At 34.7% G+C, this 22,641-nt stretch overlaps 1 protein-coding gene across 1 annotated transcript in view; it reads left to right on the top strand.

Moving 5' to 3' along the window:
• LOC123546647 (uncharacterized) overlaps positions 1-15,352 on the top strand; it is a 135,578-nt gene extending 120,226 nt beyond the window's left edge. Inside the window, exons 16-17 of the mRNA XM_053550960.1 lie at positions 14,461-14,541; positions 14,796-15,352. Of these exons, the coding sequence (XP_053406935.1) occupies positions 14,461-14,541; positions 14,796-14,978 (264 nt within the window). The 3' untranslated portion in view covers positions 14,979-15,352. The remainder of the gene's footprint in view (positions 1-14,460; positions 14,542-14,795) is intronic.
• Positions 15,353-22,641: the final 7,289 nt, after the last annotated feature.

The following is a 22,641-nucleotide window of genomic DNA, read 5'->3' on the forward strand; positions in this document are numbered from 1 at the left end:
CAAAATTAAGTATATAATGGTAACTGGCATATCAAGAATGTTAAAATGGCAACAGTCCTGTGCAGAACTTTAAAAACAATTGTAAATTTATTAATTATAAATACATAGAACTTCGGTAAGTGGAACCCATCAGGACCGACTAAATTTATTCGAATTATCGGTAGTATGAGTGATCGAAAAATATATTATAAAGGAATTTGTTTGGGACCTGACGATAGATTAATTGAAGAATGGTGTTCGGATTATCAGAGTTTGAGCAAACGAAGTTTTAGTCTGTAATAAATGACATGTGTTTCACTTTGTCATTAGTTTTCGTGACTCAGAATTTGTAAGTGTTGCTGTATTCATTTCAATTTATTTACACTAAGAGAACTAATGACACTTAATAAAACTATATAATTCATTAATTATGTTAGTGTGATAGACCATGTAACATCCCCGCCTGTCAGATCATCATGATTTCTTTGGGAAAAAGTCATTGCCGTTAATCAGCGTAATCAAATTTACATTTGCATGTCCCTGTAATATTCTGTTTTTGTCAAATTGTAGCACATTGTGCCATAACAATGGTTTTATAGTTTAATGTCATAAGCATAATGTACAGTCACTATAATGCCCTGATCACTCTCAGGCAAAGACCATGAAGATCATACTGCTTCCTGAAAATTTTGATGTGGTGGGGACGGGGATCAAACTCGAAAAATGTGCAGTTCTTAAGTTCATACTGCGCGCTTTTAACATCCTTGCCAGGTTCTCACGGCGTCTAACACGTTCACACTAATTTTCTTACCACGCGCTTCTTCACGTCCAGTGTGTTCTTACTACATTCTTAGTACAATCAGTCAGATTGCACCTCTCGCTTCCCAAATGCTTTAACCATATGCTTATCACCTTTTCACTGTATTCGTCGGCTACTTATAAATACTACGCCATGCGCCTCTTTTTCCATTCCTTCTGCAAGCTATATTGACATAATTGTGTCCGCATCTACACTCAACAACCATACATACAATAAAAGACGACCCCGCCCCCCCCCCCCCCCCCCCCCCCCACACACACACACCTCACCCCAACGCCCCAATGAAGAAAAAAAGAGCAGTCTTACAGAGAGACTGCGGGAATAAGCAAAAGCAGTGTGAAGGATATACGGAGGTCCAAAAGTCCACTACAAGCTGCCAGTGCTGCTGAGTCCATGATTATTGGCAATTCCTGATGATGTTCGATACCCATTGCTGACTGAAAACGAAGTGATTGGGAATTGGATCCAGTATTCATACTTAATTTTCAGAATCTGAACCAATCATGGCGAGAACCTGCTGCAAACGTAACACAGATGTGTTAAGAACCGAAATAACGTAATTAATAACCTTATGCGGAAATACTACAATGTGGCATGCACGTAGCATGGTCATAGCACACAAGCGTAAATAAGTTGTAGTAAGAACTGCATTGACGTAGCAAGAACGCAATGATAACCCAATGACAGCGCAGTGAGCACGCCATACAACCTTTCCCGTCAGGACCACGCTTGTACTATGTCCTACTGGGTTTTAGTTAATCATTACTACGTCCTTCCTGCTTCCTGATTAGACCGCGTTCTCACTACATTTGTTTTGAAGATGTCCAAAATTCGACCGCGTTCTCTACACTCATGGAGACCATAAATTATTAATTATCATGTTCTTATGGGAGTCTACTGTATTTCTTCTACATTGTACAAGTTCTTACTGTGTCCTGCTAGTTTTACAACGTAGTGGGAACGTGGCTGAGTGTAAAGGGGGTATAAATAAGAGCAGAATCTATCATTTACTACAAGAAAAATGTGCTCTAATATCTATTTCTGTACATGTACTGAAATTAAAATTAAATTAAATGTGAGTACTTGAGGATTTTTCTAATGAGCACAGGTACATTCGAAACACAATTTTGATACCAATTTAAATTACTAGTTTTAAGACGACAAATATCTATTTACCATTTGTACTTCCAGTTAAGCAGTCCAATGTAAGAATAAAAACTGTCTTGTCAAACAAAACTAACCAGTACAGCTCGCGCTTTACCGGTGAATCAAGCTTTTAAATGCATTTTCTACATCTTCCTACAAGCAAACTGTTCGTATTATATTTCTGGGGTATAAATGGAGGCTTTCGATACTCTTTTTACAGCAAAACATGTCAAGTAGCTTGATCAACCATCTGTTCACATATAGATTAGGGCTATAATGTGCATTCCTGCATCATCTGCTACACCTCTTGAACATACTAAAAAAGGTTGCCCATTAGGTCGGGCACATATGGGTGTCGGGTGTTCTATCACTTTCCTAAAATTCCTAGTCAAGATAAATAAGGCTGACCAGAGAGATCTTTGATATATTGGAACCTTTCCAATAGTTTTTGTCTCAAGTACCCGAGTCTCGTACCAATAGCTCCTCAAGTGCATTTGCAACCTCGATAAAGTCTGTCGAGGGAAGACGTAATTTGTCAAACGTGCTGAAATGCTCTGCACTGCCTTATGCAAGTTAACTAAAGTTGTCGACAATCTCGTGCTTGTGTGTACTGACACGAGTATCTGACATGTACCTTATTTCAGATTTCAGCTCACTGTTCAGAGTAATATATTTCACAGAGTAGTTACTAAGTGTTGTCAATGAAAGCAACTTTTATATTTTCAGCCTTACTCTTCTCTGTTACACAGTTAGCACTTTATTACGCAGACATTGTGACTGCGGGTGCATAATAAGGAACATTGTTTCATTTGATCCTACTAGTCCGTCACTATAATCTATTCTTGCATTTCGAAGTCCCAACTGAAAGGGTAGTTGTCGTACTTGGTGTCAAAGAAACTACAATTTTATATAGCAACTAAGTTAATTGACCTTCACATTCTCCATATACTTACAGTCTATAAACAAGGTTTCATAAAGAAATATTTAGAATTTGCAATTTTGAAGTTATTGAAGAATCCGCCATTTGCAAATGATGGACAGACATACAGACGGACAAAATGATGTACAAAGGAGAAAATAAGATAACAAGCATGTTCTCAATTTGTCCCTCTGTCTATGTAAAATTTCTCAAGAAACAATCTCTCCTTGTTTTGAGGAAATACAGGATGACACTTTGTGTCATATTCGTGCACTATTGCCATAGCAACAACATTTGTTGCCATAGGATCAAATTTAAATGACATTGGCATTCTCTGCATTGCCATCTATTCATGTACCATGTATCATGAAAAATTCTGCTATAGTTTCAAAGTTATTGCAGTATCCCACTCTGCATGGCTGACTAATTGACATGCATACAGGGGCAACCCATAAGCCCATCTGGCTAATACTGGTAAGGGAATAACAACAATGTTTCAATATCTGCTGTGGAGGGAATTCAAGTGAAATGAATATAAATTACACATATTAAAACAAATATTCTTTAATATATGAAAACTACACAATGATAATATTAAACTAAGTTTTAAAGGTTAGATTTTTGCCGTTACCATGGAAACAGAAAGAAACTAACATCATTTGAATTGTTATTTTTGCATTTGATGCAAATTTAGGAATTTATTTTATTATATACATTTATATTTAGTGCATTTTGGGGGTGAATGTAAATATAATGACCTTTCATTAGAATCTTCTAAGGTAAATATTGAGTTTTGGCGGCCATTTTGGAAAATGGCCGCCATATCGGCCATCTTGACAGATATCAAATGGGTCCCATGAAAAAAATGTTTTTAATGCTTTAATAAATAGCCGTGCCAATTTTGGTGCTTTTCCCATTTTCTGAAGTATTTTGGCATTTTCTGTTACGAATTGATCGCACTACTAGAACATTTTATAAAAAAAAGTTTGTTATTGTCAGACATACATGGTATAAATATAAAAACAATGCACATTTGTTGTAGAAATAAAGTGTACTAAAATCTGTTCTAACACGACCCGATTTGTTTTCTTTTAAACAGAGAAAACTGAAAGCGTAAGTAAGTACGTAAGTAAGTAAGTAAATTCTTTATTTATAGAGGGTAAAACATTTTTATGACGTTGTTATGCAACAAAATAACGGTTTGTAAGTCACAATTATTACGTCTTTGCGTCAAACGTCACAGCGTTGCGCTGAAAATATTTGCGGATGCCGTCAACTATGTAGATATTAAAGGTGCAAAATAAAGACAAATGAATAGACATAAATCTTAAAAAAAGACTACACATTTTGAAATATAGTACTAAACATTACGATAGCCGTGCAATATTCCCTTGAAATCAACACATGTACAGAGAAACAAATGATTGTTTCTGTATTTTCTTAGACTGACATGAGGGGTCATTTTGTCCTACCTTCGTGTTTATCGCTTTTCCGTAATCGGTCGGAAATTCTTCGGGATCACGTGATTTTAAAATTGTTTCAAACGAATATCCATTTAAGACGCGTAACAAAATAACTGTATTTCCATGATGGTAATTATGCACGACTTGCACGAAAAATATGAGATGTACAAAATTTAAATTTAAAATTGACAGTGACATATATTAGGCCAAGACAATGTGTTTAATGTCTAAAATCTTATTAAATTAATGTAGCCATGTGTACATAAATAAGTGTATTTACTAATAAGCTTTGATAATGTGGCAGTTGAGTTCAATAAATTCAGGGGTGTTCAATGGTATTCTGTCATAGATCCATTGTAAAACAAATATTGGATTTACCTGTATCGGAAAATAAACAGTATCGATTGTATTTAGGTCATCTGCCACATTATCAAAGTTTATTAGTAGGTAAATTTCAATCATACTTTGTTTCTGCGGTGTAAGACAGTTACTCATTTATATTCTTAAAATTATACTGAAAAGAGATTAACTGAAAAAGTTTACAGACGAAGTTGTAAAAACACTTTTATTCGGGAAGGGCCTGAATTGTCCTTATGAAAACTTGTAGTATAGCTGTATATTACCTGTATTATAAGAATGATTTTCATGAAGTTTTTGTGAGTTACAAAATTGTTGAATTTCATGTGCTAAGTTTGTAAAAATCACGTTATCGTTTGGGCATATGATATATTTTGCATCTATTTATAAATTATAGCCTCGTTTCGGAGGATTCTTCCGAAAAAGTCCGAAGATGCTCGACGGGTTCGTAAGCAGTCGGAAAGCATACTTTCGGTTTGACATAGGCAACAGTTTTTGTTTATTTGTTAGTTATTCTGGAAAATATTCATGACTATTTGGTCAGAACCGATGCAGTGGGCCATATTTTCAGTAAACAGGAAGTCTCAGCTACAAACTCTGGTTTTCATATAATTCTCGTTCGGGTTTTAGTAATGGACCTTTAAGTTAGAATCGAAACAGTTATCTCTTAAATCTGATAGGAATTGCAACAAGATGGTACAGCGATAGTTGTGACGTACAAACATTTATTTTGTAGCATAATTATATGTCCTAGACAATTTGGATTTTTTTTTCAAATCAGTGATAATTGAAAACTTTACGTTATTTGCTATCATAATCTTTATCTTCTATAGCGACTTTAGCTTTATAGAGACACATTTGTTATTTTGTTCAAACATGTCAAAGAAATCACAGATTTTCTAGGAAATGGGCATTTTGCCATTTTTAAGTTATATAGGGATGTTTTTGTAGTGATCATTGTCAATGACAGCAAAAATATTTTTACCACCATTGGCCAAGCCTCTTTCACAGAATTTATGGGCATTTTTTGTTGTTGTCGACAGCTGTGCCCATATTGAAAATTTCAGATTTGTTTGAAAAATTGTTTCAAAACTGAAGGTTTCCCATACCCGTGGGCTAATGTTAAAAGTATTTTATTTACATAAGAATTTCTCTTTTAGTAAATTTTAAAATTATTGCATGCAGTTTGATAAAACTAAATAATCTACTTCTTGATTAAAAAAATTTGGGAAATTTACACCATTTAGAGACTTCTTTTAAAAAAAGAACTTTCTCCTTTATTTGTCATCGCAGTTTTTTTTAAAAGTGAATGGGAAGAAAAATGATCTTATAAACATGTCTCACTATCCCAAATGAACTAGGCAAGACCAAATATAAACAAACTTTTATGCTGAGATACAGGATTTTTCTGACAAAAAAAATTTCACAAGTATTTTTTTTTGTTAGGGGAAATCTTTGAAAAATAACCCAAAATTTTTGTTGAAATTTATGAAATGTCTAAGGGAAATTCCCGTAAATAAAATTTCTTTTTTTAAAAAAAAACAAGCAATAGATGTTTAAAAATATTAAAAATTACTCAAAATGTAAGGAAGTGGAAAAAATTTTTGTTCTTTTTTATTTTTTTCCTTTTTTTCTGCTTGTTGTGAGAACTGTGTTCATTTAAAAACACATTTCCGGGCCCTTCCCTTTTTCCTTACAAAACAAGGTTATGTATTCCCCCCCCCCCCCCCCGTAAAAAAACCCATTTTCCACAAAACCCAGCCCCCTAAAAACTGTAACCCATAGCAGGTATTTTATGGAAGAGGCCATATGTTTTTGGTACGTGAAAACACCCTCTTCTGAAATAATAAAAATTGTTACACTTAATTCTTTTTTTTCCATTGACCCCCCCTTTAAATTATTTTAATTTGTTATCCTCCTTCCACTTAGGGGCCCCCGCCCGATCTAAATATAAAAACTCTTTCAAAGGGGACGGGTTTGATTAGGGAAATTTTTTTAATCACCCAAAGGTTTTTTCATTTTTCCTTAAAAGGAAAGGGTCCCCTAAGTAGTTGGGACACCTTTCTGTTTCCAAACAGTTGGGACATTGAAAACCCTCTTTTCTGAAATTGCTCGAAACGATCTCAAAAAATTCCACAAAAATTTTTTTATTTTGGCGCTTTCTCCCAAAAAATTCAAATTTGCCAAAAAACCCCTGACCGTTTTTAAATTTGGTCATTTTGGCAAAAAAATTTGGGCGGTCAATAGGTGTGGCGAATCGCCCCATAGTTTAAAGCTATTATAAGTGATGGCCAAGTTTTAGAAACAGAAGCGTTTCTTTGGAAATTGTTCACCAAAAATTGTTTAAAAATTTTAATTTAAAACCTTTTGGGAAAAAATTTCGGGGCCCGCCACTTTTAAAAGTTCTAAAAAAAACCCCCTACTGAGTTGTCAAAAATTTAAATGCCCTGGGGCCGTTTTTTAAATATATGGAGAAAAGCTTCTTTTTGGATCATTCAGTTTTGAAGTGTTACTCTCTACAAAAATTTCATAAACCTGTCGAGATGTGAAATTTCACGTGAGCAAACTAAGGCTATCACTTTTTCTCTTGTTTTAATATTGAAATCAACGATTTTTTCATTTGAAACTTACATACCAGAATGGGTTTGTTTTCTGCTATGTGGGGTGAAACATGTATTTGGCGCTTTCCCCCTTTAAAAGTGTTAAAATTTAAATTCATTACAATTTCAGCAAACGTCGAAATTCAGACTAAGTTCAAAAAAAAGGGGCTAGTTTTTGAGGCAAAAATAGCCAATTGTTACAGAACAAGCGGGAAAACGGGCGGGACCGTCGTGAGCTAAAACATTTGAAAGCCCCATCAGAAAGAACAAAATTGAAAAAATTTCAAAGATCTAACGGAAGTGTTTTTTTGGACAGAACAACAGGTAAGAGCTAAAGTTAAAAAACTGAAGAAAGAAAAAAATTAAATTGACTTAACCTTTTTTAGTTAGAGATGAGGCTTAAACAAAAAATAAGTAAAAAGTTGAAGATTTTAACCCGCAGCAAAAGCCCGTTGGAGAAACCCCAACCCTTTAGTTACAAAGGGTCAAAAATGAGGTAACTTGGGGATATTTAAAAAAACAACCAAAAAAACGGCACAAGTAGGCAAGGTTCTGTAGTTAACAAGCATTTTTACACCAAAAGGGGGACGTAGATTTATCTTAAGCATGGCCCTTGGAGAAATTGACCCGCATTGAAAAAATGAGTAAAAAAACAGTGAAAAATTTAAATAAACCCTTTTAAACCTCGGGGTCGAAAGCAGGGAAGGGTGGGGGGAAAACTATATAAAAAATTTAAATAAAAACTTTTTTTAAAGGGAAACTTTAAAAGGATTTTTTGCCCAAAAAATAAATTTAGGCAAGAAGGTTATTTTAGCTCGATTTTTAAAAACACTCCCCTTTTTGGGTTTTTTTTGGTCGGGTCGCTTACTGTTTTGGTTTATTGAAAACGTAAGCTTTTAAAAAATTTTTAAACAACTGATAGAAATTTTATAAAAACTTTACACTTGTTCGTTTTGGTTTTTGATTTGACATAAAATTATGGGTTTTAATTTTCACCATGAAGTGTAGATATCCCGTTTAAACTTTCATAAAATTGGCCAAGATTTGTGCACTAAGTCATTAACTCTCTTTTTGTGAATTTTTTTCGAAATTTTTGGGTTTGGAAAAAGGGGGGGGCCCAAAGGTAGGGACCCTCAACCCCCCCACCCCTCTGCAAATTTTTGGTTCAGCGAATTTCTTTCACTTTTGCATTTTAGACAGGGTTTACTTAATCACAAAAAGGGGGAAGGGGGAAATTTTTTAAAAAATTGCCCTTTTTTTTTTTTGTATTTTTTTTTGGGCCCTAAAACCCCAAAAAGGGTTTGGGGGTTTTCAACTTTTGAAATTTAAAAACCTCAGACATAAAACATAAAGGAATTTGTATGGAATTTTAAATTCCCTTGGGTTGGGCAAAGTTGGGTCCCATGCTCCTAAAAAGAATTTTAAATATCCTATAAATATAGCCCTTTTGAAAGGGCCCAAAGGACAAAAGGGTACCCGTTTTTAAAAATTGGGTTTCCCAAAAATTTGTCTTTTTTCCCTTGACAAAGGGGCATTCAGTGGGGTTTAATCCCCTTTTTTATAAATGTTTAAGTATGTTAACTGCTATTCAAAATTTTGGGATCATTTTAAAAGGGGAAAGGGTTTTATGGCTCTTGCGGTTTCAGCAAAAAGTTTTCCCCTTTTTAAACCGATTTGTCAAACGTTGCAATGCCCGAAAGCGTTTGTGGGATTTTAATTTTATTTTAAAACAAAGGGAAACCACGATAGAAAAAGTAATTTTCAAAACCAATGCAGCCCCCTTTTAAAACCCAAAATTTTACAATAGTTCTGCATTTTACGGGTGTTTCAAGAAGAATATATAAACACAACTTCATAACACAGGGAAACATAATAACAACGAACCCCAACTAAGGGAAAGCGCACAGATCCGCTTTGGAACGGTCAAGGGGGCAAAAATATCTCTGGAAGGTTTTTTCGGGTTACATGTGAATAAAACCTCCCCTTAAAACCCCAAGCTTTCCAAGGCCACAAAGGGCTGTGTTTAAAAAACCAAATTTAACCCAAGTTGAATTTCCCCCAAACGCTAAAGGTAAAAACGAACGACACGGGCAGAATATGTTTAAAAAACCGAAATTAAATCAATTTAGAAAACCCTATTTTAAAAACTTTAAAGACTTTTCGGAAAACATAGCAGAAATCTTAACAGTGATTTAATTTGGGGAAGGAACAAAGGTCAAAAAGACACAGGCGAAGTAAAAGCATGTAAATAGAGATACAAAAAGTCAAAAGAACGAAAAAGATAAAAAATAGCAAGTTAGTTGGAAAAAAAAGGATTCTTAAAACCACCAAATTGTATGAAAAACCCGGTAAAATTAAAAAAGTCCAAAAAGAAAAAAACGGGGCTGGACAAACGGACCTTTGGGAATCAACGATTTTAGCAGGGAAAAGGAAGATACAGAAGCCACACATTTTATAAATATTGAAATTTTTTAGGGTTTTAACAGATTTATTTTCAAAGATTAAGGGAATTTTAAAAACCCAACAGATAAAGGGTAAATTTGAACCGGGAAGAAACGGGTTGGAAACCCAAAAATCTATAAAAGGATGGGGCGTCAGGTAAAAGGGGAGATGCCAAGTTTAAAAACGAATTTTAGTTCCCCAAAGCACAGGGTAAGCTCGTAAAAATTGGGGAACTAAATGCAGAAAAAATTATTTAACTCACAGTTGCTTTAAACAATATTTTTACAATTAGAATATAAGGAAAAAACCTAAAATTTTAAAAATTTTTTTTCAGGGGAAAGCTTGGGAAAAAAGAAAATGTTTGGGGAAAATCCGTTTATTCCGTTTTGTCTCCGAGCTTTACAAATTTTTTGGAGACTGGGCGAGCCGGGGGAAACAAATATCTTTTAGCAAAAAAGGAAATTTAATTTGCCCGGATTGTTTCGTTCAAAAAACCGCAAACAAAATTAATCAGGGCCCTCTCTTGTTTCTCATGTCACTTTACAAAAAAAAATTTTAAATCAAAAATTTAAAGGGGGTTTTTAAAAAGGTCCGGGGGTTAAAAATAATTTTAGACGAAATTTTTTTCTGTAAAAAAATCAGGGAAATAGGCATTTTTTTTTATCTTTCGAAATTTCTTTTACTTTTAACATTTTCTTTTAAAATTTTTTTTTAACCCGTACTTAACTAACAAGAATGTAAATTCCCAATGGTAAATATTTTTAAAGGGATTTTCACTAATTTGGGGAACCCCCTTTTTGAAAAAGTAAAACAATTCCTACCAAAAAACCAAATTTTAAATGCAAATTTTTTTGGTGGGGGGGGGCGAAGGGGCAATCCCACTGGGCCCCAAAATTTTTTTTTCATTTTTTTTTTTATTCTAGTAAGTTTTGAATTCCTTTTAAGACTTTTTATTGTTTTTTTGTACATAAATGGAAAAAAAATGGATCTTTTAAGCGATTTCTTGGTGTTCAAAGTGAATTTTTAAATTTCTTAAACAGAAGGGGTTTAAAAGGGTTTCCCCATCTTTAAAAATTGAGTTTCACAAAGGGGAAAAGTTCTCTATTATGCTTTTACTCTTAGATTTTATATTGTGGAAGAAATTCAGGAAAGGGTTTTTCGTCGTCCCAAGGTTTTTTTTAAATGGAATAAACAAAATTCAAACAGAAAAACAGCATTCGACCTTATTTTTTTAAAGTTGAAGTATGAATTTTGTCTCATTAAAAAAAAAAAAAAATTTTTTAAATTGACCAAAAACCCTAGAAAAAAAGATAATTTACTTTTTTTTTTGGGTTTTTTAATTTTTTTACCCAAAAGTTTGATGTTTCTTTTTTTAAAATTAATGGAAAAATGAGTTTTTTTTGCAAACGTTTTTGGGTTTTTGTGGCAAACACTTTTAAGTTTGGGCCCCTATTGAGCTTGAGGAGATACCAAAAAGTTATACAAAAATTTTTTAAAAAAAACGGCACGGTAAAAAATTTTTAAAAAATTTCAAAAAAAAGGGAAAACCCCAGTTACCTCCAAAAATTTACCAAACAAAGGGGGATTTTGTAAACATTACATTAGTGATCTAATTTCCATTTTTATTTATTATTTATTTTTAAACCAGCGATTTTTTTTTGCTTAAAAAGATCAAAATTAGGTTACTGATGGGAAGCGCTCCCATTTAACCCCTGGATTTAAATGATGAAAGAATAAAGGGGTTTGGGAAAATACTTCAGAAACAAATAAAGCAAAAATAAATTTTAAACCCGTGCTTTGAAAACATGCGACATGGTTTCCCAAAAAGGGCAATTTTGCTAACCCCGTTTTTTTTTTTTAAAACGAGTGTTTTTAAAATTTTTTTTTTTATTTAAAATTTTTTTAATTTTTCAAAGTTAATAATTTCCCCATAACTAAAAGGGAAAAATTGCTTTAGTACTTTTTAGTTACTTCACTTTTTCTAAATACTTTATAAAAAATATTATTCCCCTTTTGCTGTGGGACCCGTGGTTTTTTTTTGTAGCTCCCCCTGAGGGGTTAAAAAGTTTATGGGTTTTTGGGTTTTTTGGTCGCCCTGTATCCGTCGCCAACAATTTTACAGTTAACACTGTAGAGAAAATACTTTTGGCCCAATCGTAATAGAACTCAACTTGGTCAAAATGTGTCTAAATGCACTATACGAAACTTCTAATGCCCCATAGATATTTTTTTCAATATCTTCCATATTACTGATAGTACATTTTGAAATTGCTCACATAAAATATGTTGAAACAACCCAATTTTAAAAAGTTACAAAAATGCACATAAATGTCTACTATTTACGAAAGAGTGAATTTTGTTTTACGGAAAAAAAAAACATTTTTCCAAACACAAAATATCTTTTTTCATCTTTAATTCTTTGGAAATACATTTAAATTTGATATTTGACCATACATTAATGTAAAGTCAATAACCAAACTCTGCATCCTTATAAGTCATGTCTGTTCGTTTCATAAAAAAACTGCTTTTATGTGTATTCTTGTGGGAAGAGGTCGTTAAATAAATGCAATATGTCTTTGCACAGTTTAATTTGTGTTAGAATTTCATATCTTATTGACAACATATATGTATAAATGTATAACAAAATTGATAAATGTTTCGTTATAATTATGAAATGTTCGACCAAAAATATCGAGGGGCGTTTGATGTTTCGATTAGTATGTAATCTCAAAAGAATTTGAAATTGAATTAAAAACTAGGTCACTAGAAACAGCCTAGTTAATACTCTGGTAGTCAGTTTTTGCTGGATCTTAACGTTCACAAAACAAAGTTTACTAGATAACTTATCTGGTAATTTTAAAGATGGAATTCCCTGACACTTATATTTGACAAATGGTATATCCTGTAAAAGCCTATGTGCTAGTATATAAAGCTGTATTTTGTTTAGGTTTTAAATTGACATGTAATGTGTCTATACTGTCCATATGGATTTATTTAGATATAAATATATATAGCACAAAGAGGTAAATAATATCTGTAAGAAGGTCCTTTAGAAGCACAAAATGCAACCAAGTAAAATAATACCATAGTCGGTTTGACAACAGATAAAGAGATCAACAAAAATCTTTACAAAACTATTTGTAATGACAAGGTATTGCTCAAGAAATAATTTATATCAAAATCTAACAACCTTACACATTTGATAAGAAAATTGTTTAGTTAATAATAACTGTTGAAAGACAACAACATTTTGTATGTATGCTGAGCTGTAAACGTGGTTTATTTAGGGCCGTATAATGTGAAGATTTAACTGAAGAATCCAATGATTCAAGATATAAGTTACTGTTTGTAATACATAAGCATTTTGTACAAGTGGTGGGTATGTCATGTTACTTTGTTGGCATATCTATTTACCAAACAAATTGTTTCAGTGACACACTGGTTGCCACTAAAGTATCGATGGCACATACACTTGAACTGACCTAAAATCAACAGGAATCGAATTGATTACTTGCAAGACAGTAAAGTTCTGTCATGATCTGACCCGGTTTACAAATAGAGGGAAGAAAATGTCTAAAAAATAAGAAGCTCTGAGTTCGGTTCAAAGGCTAGCCTTGTTTTATATTAGACGATCTAACAGAAAACAATATGACTGAAGCAGAATCTCTACTTCTGACCATAGTAACGGATTTGTCGTTTTTTTAGGAGAACACATCAGTACTAACACATAATTCATGAAACAATGTATATGCCATATTCATTGACGTTTGTTTGCATTATTACCAATTTTGGTTTAGTTAGGCCTACAACTGGCGTTTCAAACTTTATTTTAATTGTTGAAACTGGGTACATGATCTTACATAAATGATAGAATGTTATGTAAACAGAATCTATCATTTTTCCGCGACTGCCTGTAACATTTCTGTATAATATTTTTCATTTCACCGTAATTCTATCCTAATTTTATCGGGTGTGCATCTTCGAAACTTGGAAACTTAAAAATCAATTTCTCATTTGAAATTCAGGCACTACTTCTTATGGGAGATGTTTTCAGAAGAAGATGAGATTGCTCGAATGCATGACAACACACGAAGACCTTGAACACTTAGCTTACTGAAACAAACAAAAAAGGGAACCAGGTGTGTTTTATAATAAGCAAAACAATAACTTGGATGTATGCAATGAAAACCTTTTAAATTGCCAGAACCTGTTTCTTTGCGATAACGTTTTTATAAATAATTGCCAAAAAATTTAAATAAATGAGCAAGTGATGCCTTTTGTAATAAAACTGGTTTTAGTTTTTATCATATTTTATTGCATATGTTCACTACATACATAATATACACTATCTATCCCAAAAGTATGAAAATAACAAATGGGTTGGACTTTATGTTATACCAAAAATTTATAGCAGCCCTTCCACTGCGTCTATAAAAACTGGTACTTTACAGTTTGGCGTTTCACTATATATGGCAGCAAACAAAAACTGGCAGATAAAAACTTAAATATGTGCAGCTTGCAGTGAATGTAAAATACGACGGGAAATACATAACATTTTAAGCACTTTGTATTGTCATTTATTTTTAATTATATTTATCTAAAAAGCAAATCGGGGGAAAGTCAAAGCTTTGAGGAGGCCAACGACATCTTGGACGTATTGACGGCAGTTCACAATAATTATTGAGTACTGGTCCAATATGGCGCAGCCTTTAATTTGTGAGAGACGAATCGAAATCCGGCACTGTTTATCTTGATGAAATAGGAAATCCAGCATTTGCCGAGAGATTCAAAGCTTCTGTTGGCCGGGCTGAAAAGGTTCTTAGCATACTTTTTCCAGTTAAAATATTTTGCGTTGCATATTCTAGCGTCTTCAGTGAAATGCTGAATATTTTAATAAAACAGCAATAAAAATCTTATGCAACATTAATTATGCAAGCTGTTTAATCCATATTATACTTTTTAAAAGGCTCTAAATCAACACAACATACATGTGTAATATTTAAAGAAGTAAAACTCTATTCATATCGGAAATATTTTATTTTCCATGTTTTTATTGTTTATATCTACAGAGATGGAAGGTTTTTGGACGTATCTGTAGAGATTACATACAAGAGAGTGGCAATGAAATTAACACCCTATACAACTTCCTGTCAGCTCCAATAGACAACATGGCGGCCAGCGCACGTGCACGGCGAAAAGAAGAATTGTTGCTTACAATAGAAGCAGATATAGAAAACACATATCCGAAATAGAATGGACGAGATTACTGAACAGACGAATAATGAATGATGCAGCAAGCTTTTGTGCAATAATTAGCTCTTGAACATCTTTATTTGTATTATGTGACTGGTTGACTGTTGAGGAACGTAAATATACTAAAAATGTATTTTAAGGGGACTGTAGAGTCTCGGGAAAACAATTTTGAATAACTCATAAACCCTGAAGTGAAGGATTCGAAAATGTCAATGATATTATAAGTATCAATAATATAATGTTATTAGCTACGTATTTACATACTGAGTATGTAATTTAGTCAATGTCATATTATAAAGTCAGTATGAAATCACCTAATTGGTGACTTTTTCATTAATTAACTTTAAGATATTTATTAAATATCATTATCGTCTTTCATTTTTAAATTGTGATGTAAACTACAAAAGCTAACAAAAAGACATTTTTATTTTTGAGTCGGCTAAAGGCTGAAAACCTTTTGACGAGTCCTTGCTATCCAGCGATTCTCTAAATGGATTAAATAACACAGTGAAGGGATGTAGTTCCATTAGATTTCTCAAACTTCAAACAGTTCACTGCATGAATGAAGTTAAGTTGTGTCAATTCCCTTTGCTATGACCAATATACGATGTAATCTGTCATATTTATGACTTGTAATTGTGCAATACTCGAATGTAACTCATTAAGCATAAATGTGCATTTTAAGAATTGCGCAGGCTTACAAAGCTTGGGTAACATCCAGTGAAAGACAAAAAATAGTTCCTGACAGGGCTCCAGATAAGATGCGTATTAGCGTAAATTACGTACAGAAATAATGCAAATACGCATGTCTAATAATTTCTAAGCGTATAAAAACGTATATAAAATTACAGAAACGCAGACAATGCTTTTTTAAAAAACAAAATCTGAATCGTCTGGATGCGTTAGGTAACATAGCCGATCAGCCTTAATTCTCCCACATTGAACGTAAACACGCATCGTATGATTTCTATAAACTTTGCGTGGGTTGAATTTTGCAGTCAGTAAACGGATAAATTATCGGAAGAAGAAGCTTTTACTGGTTTGTTTAGTTACTACTGATATTAAAAGTGATTTTAATTCTTATTTTTCAAGAAATAAACAAATCGGCGAAACATTAAATTGTATTTTCTTATAGTTTTTGAAATCGAAAGTAGATCGTCTATGTTTGGCTGCTTTAACGAAACAACTTTTTTATGAAAAGATTTAAATAAGAGGTAATTTAACCGTAAACTTCAATGTCAGATACTGCCAATTGCTGCTAAATGTCTTCGTATCATCACAATTTGTAAAATATATTGTTCAAACTGGAGAAAAGTGTAATCGTATCCGGATATAATATTTTGGGTAAATATCGAACTGTGTTATGAAATTTTAAGAAAAAAACTAAAAACAAACTGAAACTGGTAGACTATACTGTCAGTACATCAATCATTAGCCGACTCAGGCCATTCAGGCCTTTGATTTATTGTCTCCACCATGATAAATAGTCACGATCACTTTCAGGAAGAAAATATCAACTGGACTAAACTTAATGTTAAACTTGTCTGATGAAAAAGATCGATGCTAACTGAGCCAAGATCCAAGTTGCAGTGCGGGCAATCGTCCGCAGTGACTGGTTACATTGTACAGGTCACCACTTGATTCGTATACTACTACTACGAATTCATCAATATGCCGTCTATTCTACTGCCAAAAACGGGTCCTGGTATTGGCCAGAATAGCTGAACCATTCAGAAGTTGTATCACTTTCGGACGAGTTAATATAACTAATCGAATTAAAATCTAATAACCCAGGAAATTTTTGTATGGTCCAATATTAAGCAAATTATTGTCGAGTTTATCCTGTATGACTTCGGTAATTAGCATAATATTGCGGCAATATTTTTTAGTTAATTAATAATTATTGATGAAGTGCCCGTTAGAAGTCCACGAAGCCGCCAAAAAGTGTAGCTAATATTCGAGAACATTTTCTACACGCGATGAAATAAATTCTTTCTGCTAAGATGGTGCACTTACAGCGCGCAACAGTTTTAGGTGTGTAACTTGCCTATGCAGTCTTGGGAAGGTAATGTTAGAGTCATTGAGCTGTGAAATATATAAGACGTCAGAGTCATTCACAGTAAAACACATATTTAAATGTGTAGATGATTCCTTCTCTATATACTGTTGATATGAGTTTCCACAAGTAGAACTATTGCAAATTACATTTGAGTCCAAATATGAGGATGGAATTTGTACGTTGCCGATACCGTTGGTGTTGTTACATTTACTTCACTATAACACACCCTTATTCAACATCAACATTGAGGCAACAAAAGTGATTGATATTGAAGATAATGTTGAATATAGTACCTGTCGTTCACATTCGCAGACAGGGAGGTTTGAGGAATTACATTACTATGGATAAGAAATTATGACTAGCTACCCTTAATTCAAATGTATATTTATCCAGCTTTCAACCTTTACCCTGCTAAATTTCTGAAATAAATGGACTGGTCTATCATTCAGTTTGGGCAGTACCATTTATAATTCGAAGGGAGTTCATTGAAAATTTACTGACTGAATAGCGAACAGTGCAGATCAAGATCAGTTTTCACGGATGAAGGCGGAATCACTTGCCGCCAGCAAGCTAAAACTTATTAGAAGCATAAGTATAGACTAAGCAGCAAATGGATTCATTGGACATTCAGTTTGGGCAGTACCATTTATAATTCGAAGGGAGTTCATTGAAAATTTACTGACTGAATAGCGAACAGTGCAGATCAAGATCAGTTTTCACGGATGAAGGCGGAATCACTTGCCGCCAGCAAGCTAAAACTTATTAGAAGCATAAGTATAGACTAAGCAGCAAATGGATTCATTGGACAGGATTAGCGGCTCTTAGATATTTGAGATATACTGTGTACATTTCAACCATTTAACTGTTTAGAAAATATGCCGAAGGAGTATATTGAATAAAATCTGTAAAAACTGTAAGTTTGTCGGTATCCCTTATACGATTGCAATGTCGAATACACCTTGGGATAAAGTTGCTCGAACAGAGTATTTTATAGGTGTATATACTTGATCAAACAGATGTATTTTATAGGTGGATATAATTATTTATGTCATTGTTGATCATTTAGGCGAATGTGTCCCATTCTGAATTATGTAAATGTATGTACTACGGTTAAAGCCAATCAGGCAGTTCTTTTATAACGTGATACTGGTTAACCAATCAAGAAATGGCATTTTCCTTCTTCGAAAAGTTTCCAGAGTGAAAAGCACACTCCTCTCTTCTAAGTTTATTTTGGCTAATATCTTTTTTATCTTGCCACCACCTCCCTTTTCACCTCCTCTTTCAAGTGACAATTTTCTAACTCTGAAAGTTTTCATTTTGTAAATTCATTTACAATACTTGATATGCTTAAGGCGATTTTGTCCGCCCTGATACGTGAAGATATACATTTTGTTTTATGGTATTGGGCGGTATTTTTCGCCGAAATATGTGAAAAAATATATTTGTTTAGGTACTGTTTGACAAAATAAGTACAGTATGTATTCCCGTATTTCAGTCAGCACTTAGTTCACTCTTATATTTTCCCATACATAGTCCTCAGGGACAGTGCTTCATTGTGAACAGATGCACATAAAATCCACAACATCTTATTATTGTTTACAGGATGTTGACGGGTCTACAATGTGCCCACATTGGATAAAATAATGCTCACAGGGGTACATGATGTCTTTCTTTACCACCCACCGATTATGTACACGTAAATGTCGCAGTATGTCCTTTGATCTTTCGATGAGCCGTTAGATCCAACAAATAGGTAACCACAATCTTAGTATCACTACTTCTAGTAATTTAACATACTAATACCCCCTTCGAAGAAGGAGGGGTATATTGTTTTGCAGATGTCGGTCGATCGGTCGGTCGGTCTGTCTGTCGGTCGGTCGGTCGGTAGTTCGGTCGGAATGTAGACCAATCCGTTTCCGGATGATAACTCAAGAACGTTTGGGCCTAGGATCATGAAAGTTGACAGGAATGTTGGTCATGACCAGCAGATGACCCCTATTAATTTTGAGATCTGTATGTCAAAGGTCAAGGTCACAGTGACCCTGAATAACAAAACGGTTTCCGGATGATAACTCAATACTACTTGGGCTTAGGATCATGAAAGTTAATAGAAAGGTTGGTCATGACGAGCAGGTGACACCTTTGGATTTTGAGGTCAGTATGTCAAAGGTCAAGGTCACAGAGACCGTGAACAGTTAAACGGTTTCCGGATGATAACTCAAGAACGCTTTGGTCTAGGGTCATGAAAGTTCATAGGGAGGTTGGTTATGACTAGCAGATGACACCTATTGATTTTGAGGTCAGTATATCAAAGGCCAAGAGCACAGTGACCAGGAACAGTAAAATAGTTTCCGGGCAATAACTCAAGAACGCTTAGGCTTAGTGTCAGGAAAATTGAAAGTGAGGTTGGTCAGGACCAGCAGATGACCCCTATTGATTTTGAAGTCATTAGGTCAAAGGTCAAGGTCACATTGGCCAGGACCAGTTAAACGGTTTATGATCTTCTTGTGCAATACCACAGGGCCTTGGGCTTTGATATTTGGTATGTAGCAAAATCTAGTGGTCCGCTACCAAGACTGTTCAGATTATTTCCCTGTGGTCAAATCTGACCCCACCCCGGGGGTCACATGGTTTATATAGACTTAATTAGGAAAACACTTTGAAAAACCTCTTGTCCAAAACCACAGGGCCTAGGGCTTTGATATTTTGACACCATCTAGTGGTACTCAACTAAGATTGTTGAAATTATTCCCCTAGGGTCAAATACGGCCCGCACAGGGAGTCAGATGTTATATAGGGAAAAAATTGAAAATCTTCTTGTCCAAACCACAAAGACTAGGGCTTTGATATTTGTAATGTAGCATCATCTAGTGGTTCTTTACCAAGTTGTTTAAATTAACCCTCTAGGGTCAAATATGGACCCGCCCCGGGGTTCACATGGTTCATATAGACTTATATAGGGAAAAACTTAAAATCTTCATGTTCATAACCTACATCATTCAAATTTGGACCACATGTATAGTTTTCAGTGGCAAGATGAACCTTGACATGAGTTGACCTTGATCTTGACCTAGTGACCTTCTTTCACATTTCTGTAGCTACAGCCTTCAAATTTGGACCACATGCATAGGTTTGTGAACCGAAACAAACTTTGACCGTGTTACTGACTTAGTGACCTACTTTCACATTTCTCAAGCTACAACCGTCAAATTTGAACCACCTGCATATTTTTGTGTACTGAAATGAACTTTGATCTTGAGATTGACCTAGTGACCTACTTCCACATTTCTCAAGGTACAGGCTTCAAATTTGGACCACATGCATAGTTCTGTGTTCCGAAATAAAATTTGACCTTGATTTCGACCTAGTGACCTACTTTCACATTTCTCAAGCTACAGCCTTCAAACTTGAACCACATGCATAGTTTTGTGTACCGAAATGAACGTTGATCTCGAGATTGACCTCATAACCTTCTTTCACATTTCTCAAGCCACAGCTGTCAGATTTGGAACACATGTACAGTGTTTTGTACTGAAATGAAATTTGACCTTGATTTTGACCTTGAGACCTTGAAATTTGGAACATTCAAAAATGGCTCAGTGGTGGGCGCCAAGATCACTCTGTGATCTCTCGTTAGGTTAATAGGTTAAAGGTCAAGGTAAGATTGAACCAGAACAGTAGAACTTTTTTTACAGTGAGCATATAATTTATGTTCCTTGTGCAATTACTGAATGCATCAAGGGGGGCATTTCGTGTTCGACGAGCTCTTGTTACATATTACCTTAACATAGGCATCATTACCAAACAAAGACCCAGTGATCCTGTTAGAAAAAGGCTAGACAAAATGATGCAGCAAGAGGAATATCAGCATCATCTATTGATATATTTACCAAGAATGGTTCAACTAAAATAACTGTTTATTACTTTACTTCCTCAGCAATCATTGTTTAAATTTGTGACATTACAATTTGCAACGACTGATTGGAATTCAATTTTTTTTTGTGTGGCATTGGTCTGCTGATGCGTCAAGTGTGGTGTGCTGTGTGTTGTGTGCTTGTCACCTTCCGCTTTCAGCCTCCACCGCTGGCTAGCCTTCTGGTGAAAAAGGAGCCGAGTGCGGAAGTCTTCCCTGCCAGTACATTAGCCTCTCTGCAGACAAGCCCTTTTGCAGTGCCTCCCAGTTGGTGCCACACGATAACTGAGCACCTTACGGCCTCAGGCAGAACTGCAGGGGACTCGGAGGAGGTCTGCCCCCAGACAAGTGGCATGCCAGGCCCACCGGTGTGTGGACACGCCCTGATGCCTATGAACAGACCCCCAGCTATGGGACAAATAGCTCCTGTGTTCTCAGGATAGGGTTTTAACTCGAAACTAAAGGTGAGGTAACCCCGAAAGAAACATAGAGAGTTGAAGACAGAGGTGCTGGGCCATTGGCACTCTCTTAACGAACCACAGCACCATGCAATATCGCTATGACTACGCGCTATTGGAATTCATGTTTCTGTTTAAGTACGTGTTGATAAAGTAACATGTGAAAGTTTGAGGAGGCCTTAGAAGCGGTCTCAGCTACAGTTGCGAAGAAATCTCCACGAGGTACAAACAGAAAACAGCGAATAATGCTGTGGCTACAAAATATAGTTAGTACAATCAAAGGTATGTTCATTGCTTACACTTTATCACATATATCTATCAACAAGACTAAAGAATCATCCCATATCTCTGTTAACAAGACTTAAGAAACAATATTCATAAAAGAAGTTGAACACAACAACTTCCAGACAGACTTCAGAAAATCAAACAACAAATTGCCTTGACCCTCTATCACAGAAACTGTAGAACATTATTTTATACGACCCGCTGCAGAAAACTCAAAGTACACTTACTGAGTTATACAAATCAGAGAACAACCGATGCTCCATAAGAAAAGGCGAAATTGAGGTAGGTGAACATGTGTTTTTAATCAATCTTGAAATGCTATTCGACACAAATATGTGGTTTGTATTGTATTATTCAGCCCTATTATCATAAAAACTAATAAATCATTTAAATGCTAATTTGTGACCTTTCGTGCCTAATCATCGGGCCCAGGGAATGGAGTTGCTCGTATACATTAAATAGTCAAGACGCCCTTTTTGTATTCCACTTGTTTTTACCTCACTACGTTTGTAGCCAGTATTCTAAGCAATTTACAACCAACGGCAGACTGAAAGCACGCATAAAGATCATACATTGGAACGAAGGAAAACAAACGTTTCCTATGCCATGTTTACAAGATACAATAAACGCAGACACTAATCTGCTGTCGGTAGAGAGGGTAAAATACACATGTAACATTTGCCTGAAGGAAATGACTTCAAATGGTCTTAACACAAGCGCAGGACACATGATTTTTGGGTTTAGCTCATTTGTCAAATTTTGTATTTCAGTAATGTTATGATAGCCACTAATTGTCATCGGAGATTCTGTGTCCATACTATCCTGTTTTCCGCAAGTAAGTGTCAACGTCTCCACATGAATCAGAAGTGGAGGGCAAATGATTGACACGATGTACTTTATCACATCGTCGCGGAGAAAAATCGCCTCGCTAGAGGATTAAACTTATG

The sequence above is a fragment of the Mercenaria mercenaria genome, chromosome 9 (assembly GCF_021730395.1).
Source record: "Mercenaria mercenaria strain notata chromosome 9, MADL_Memer_1, whole genome shotgun sequence".
NCBI classification, from domain to species: Eukaryota; Metazoa; Mollusca; class Bivalvia; order Venerida; family Veneridae; genus Mercenaria; species Mercenaria mercenaria.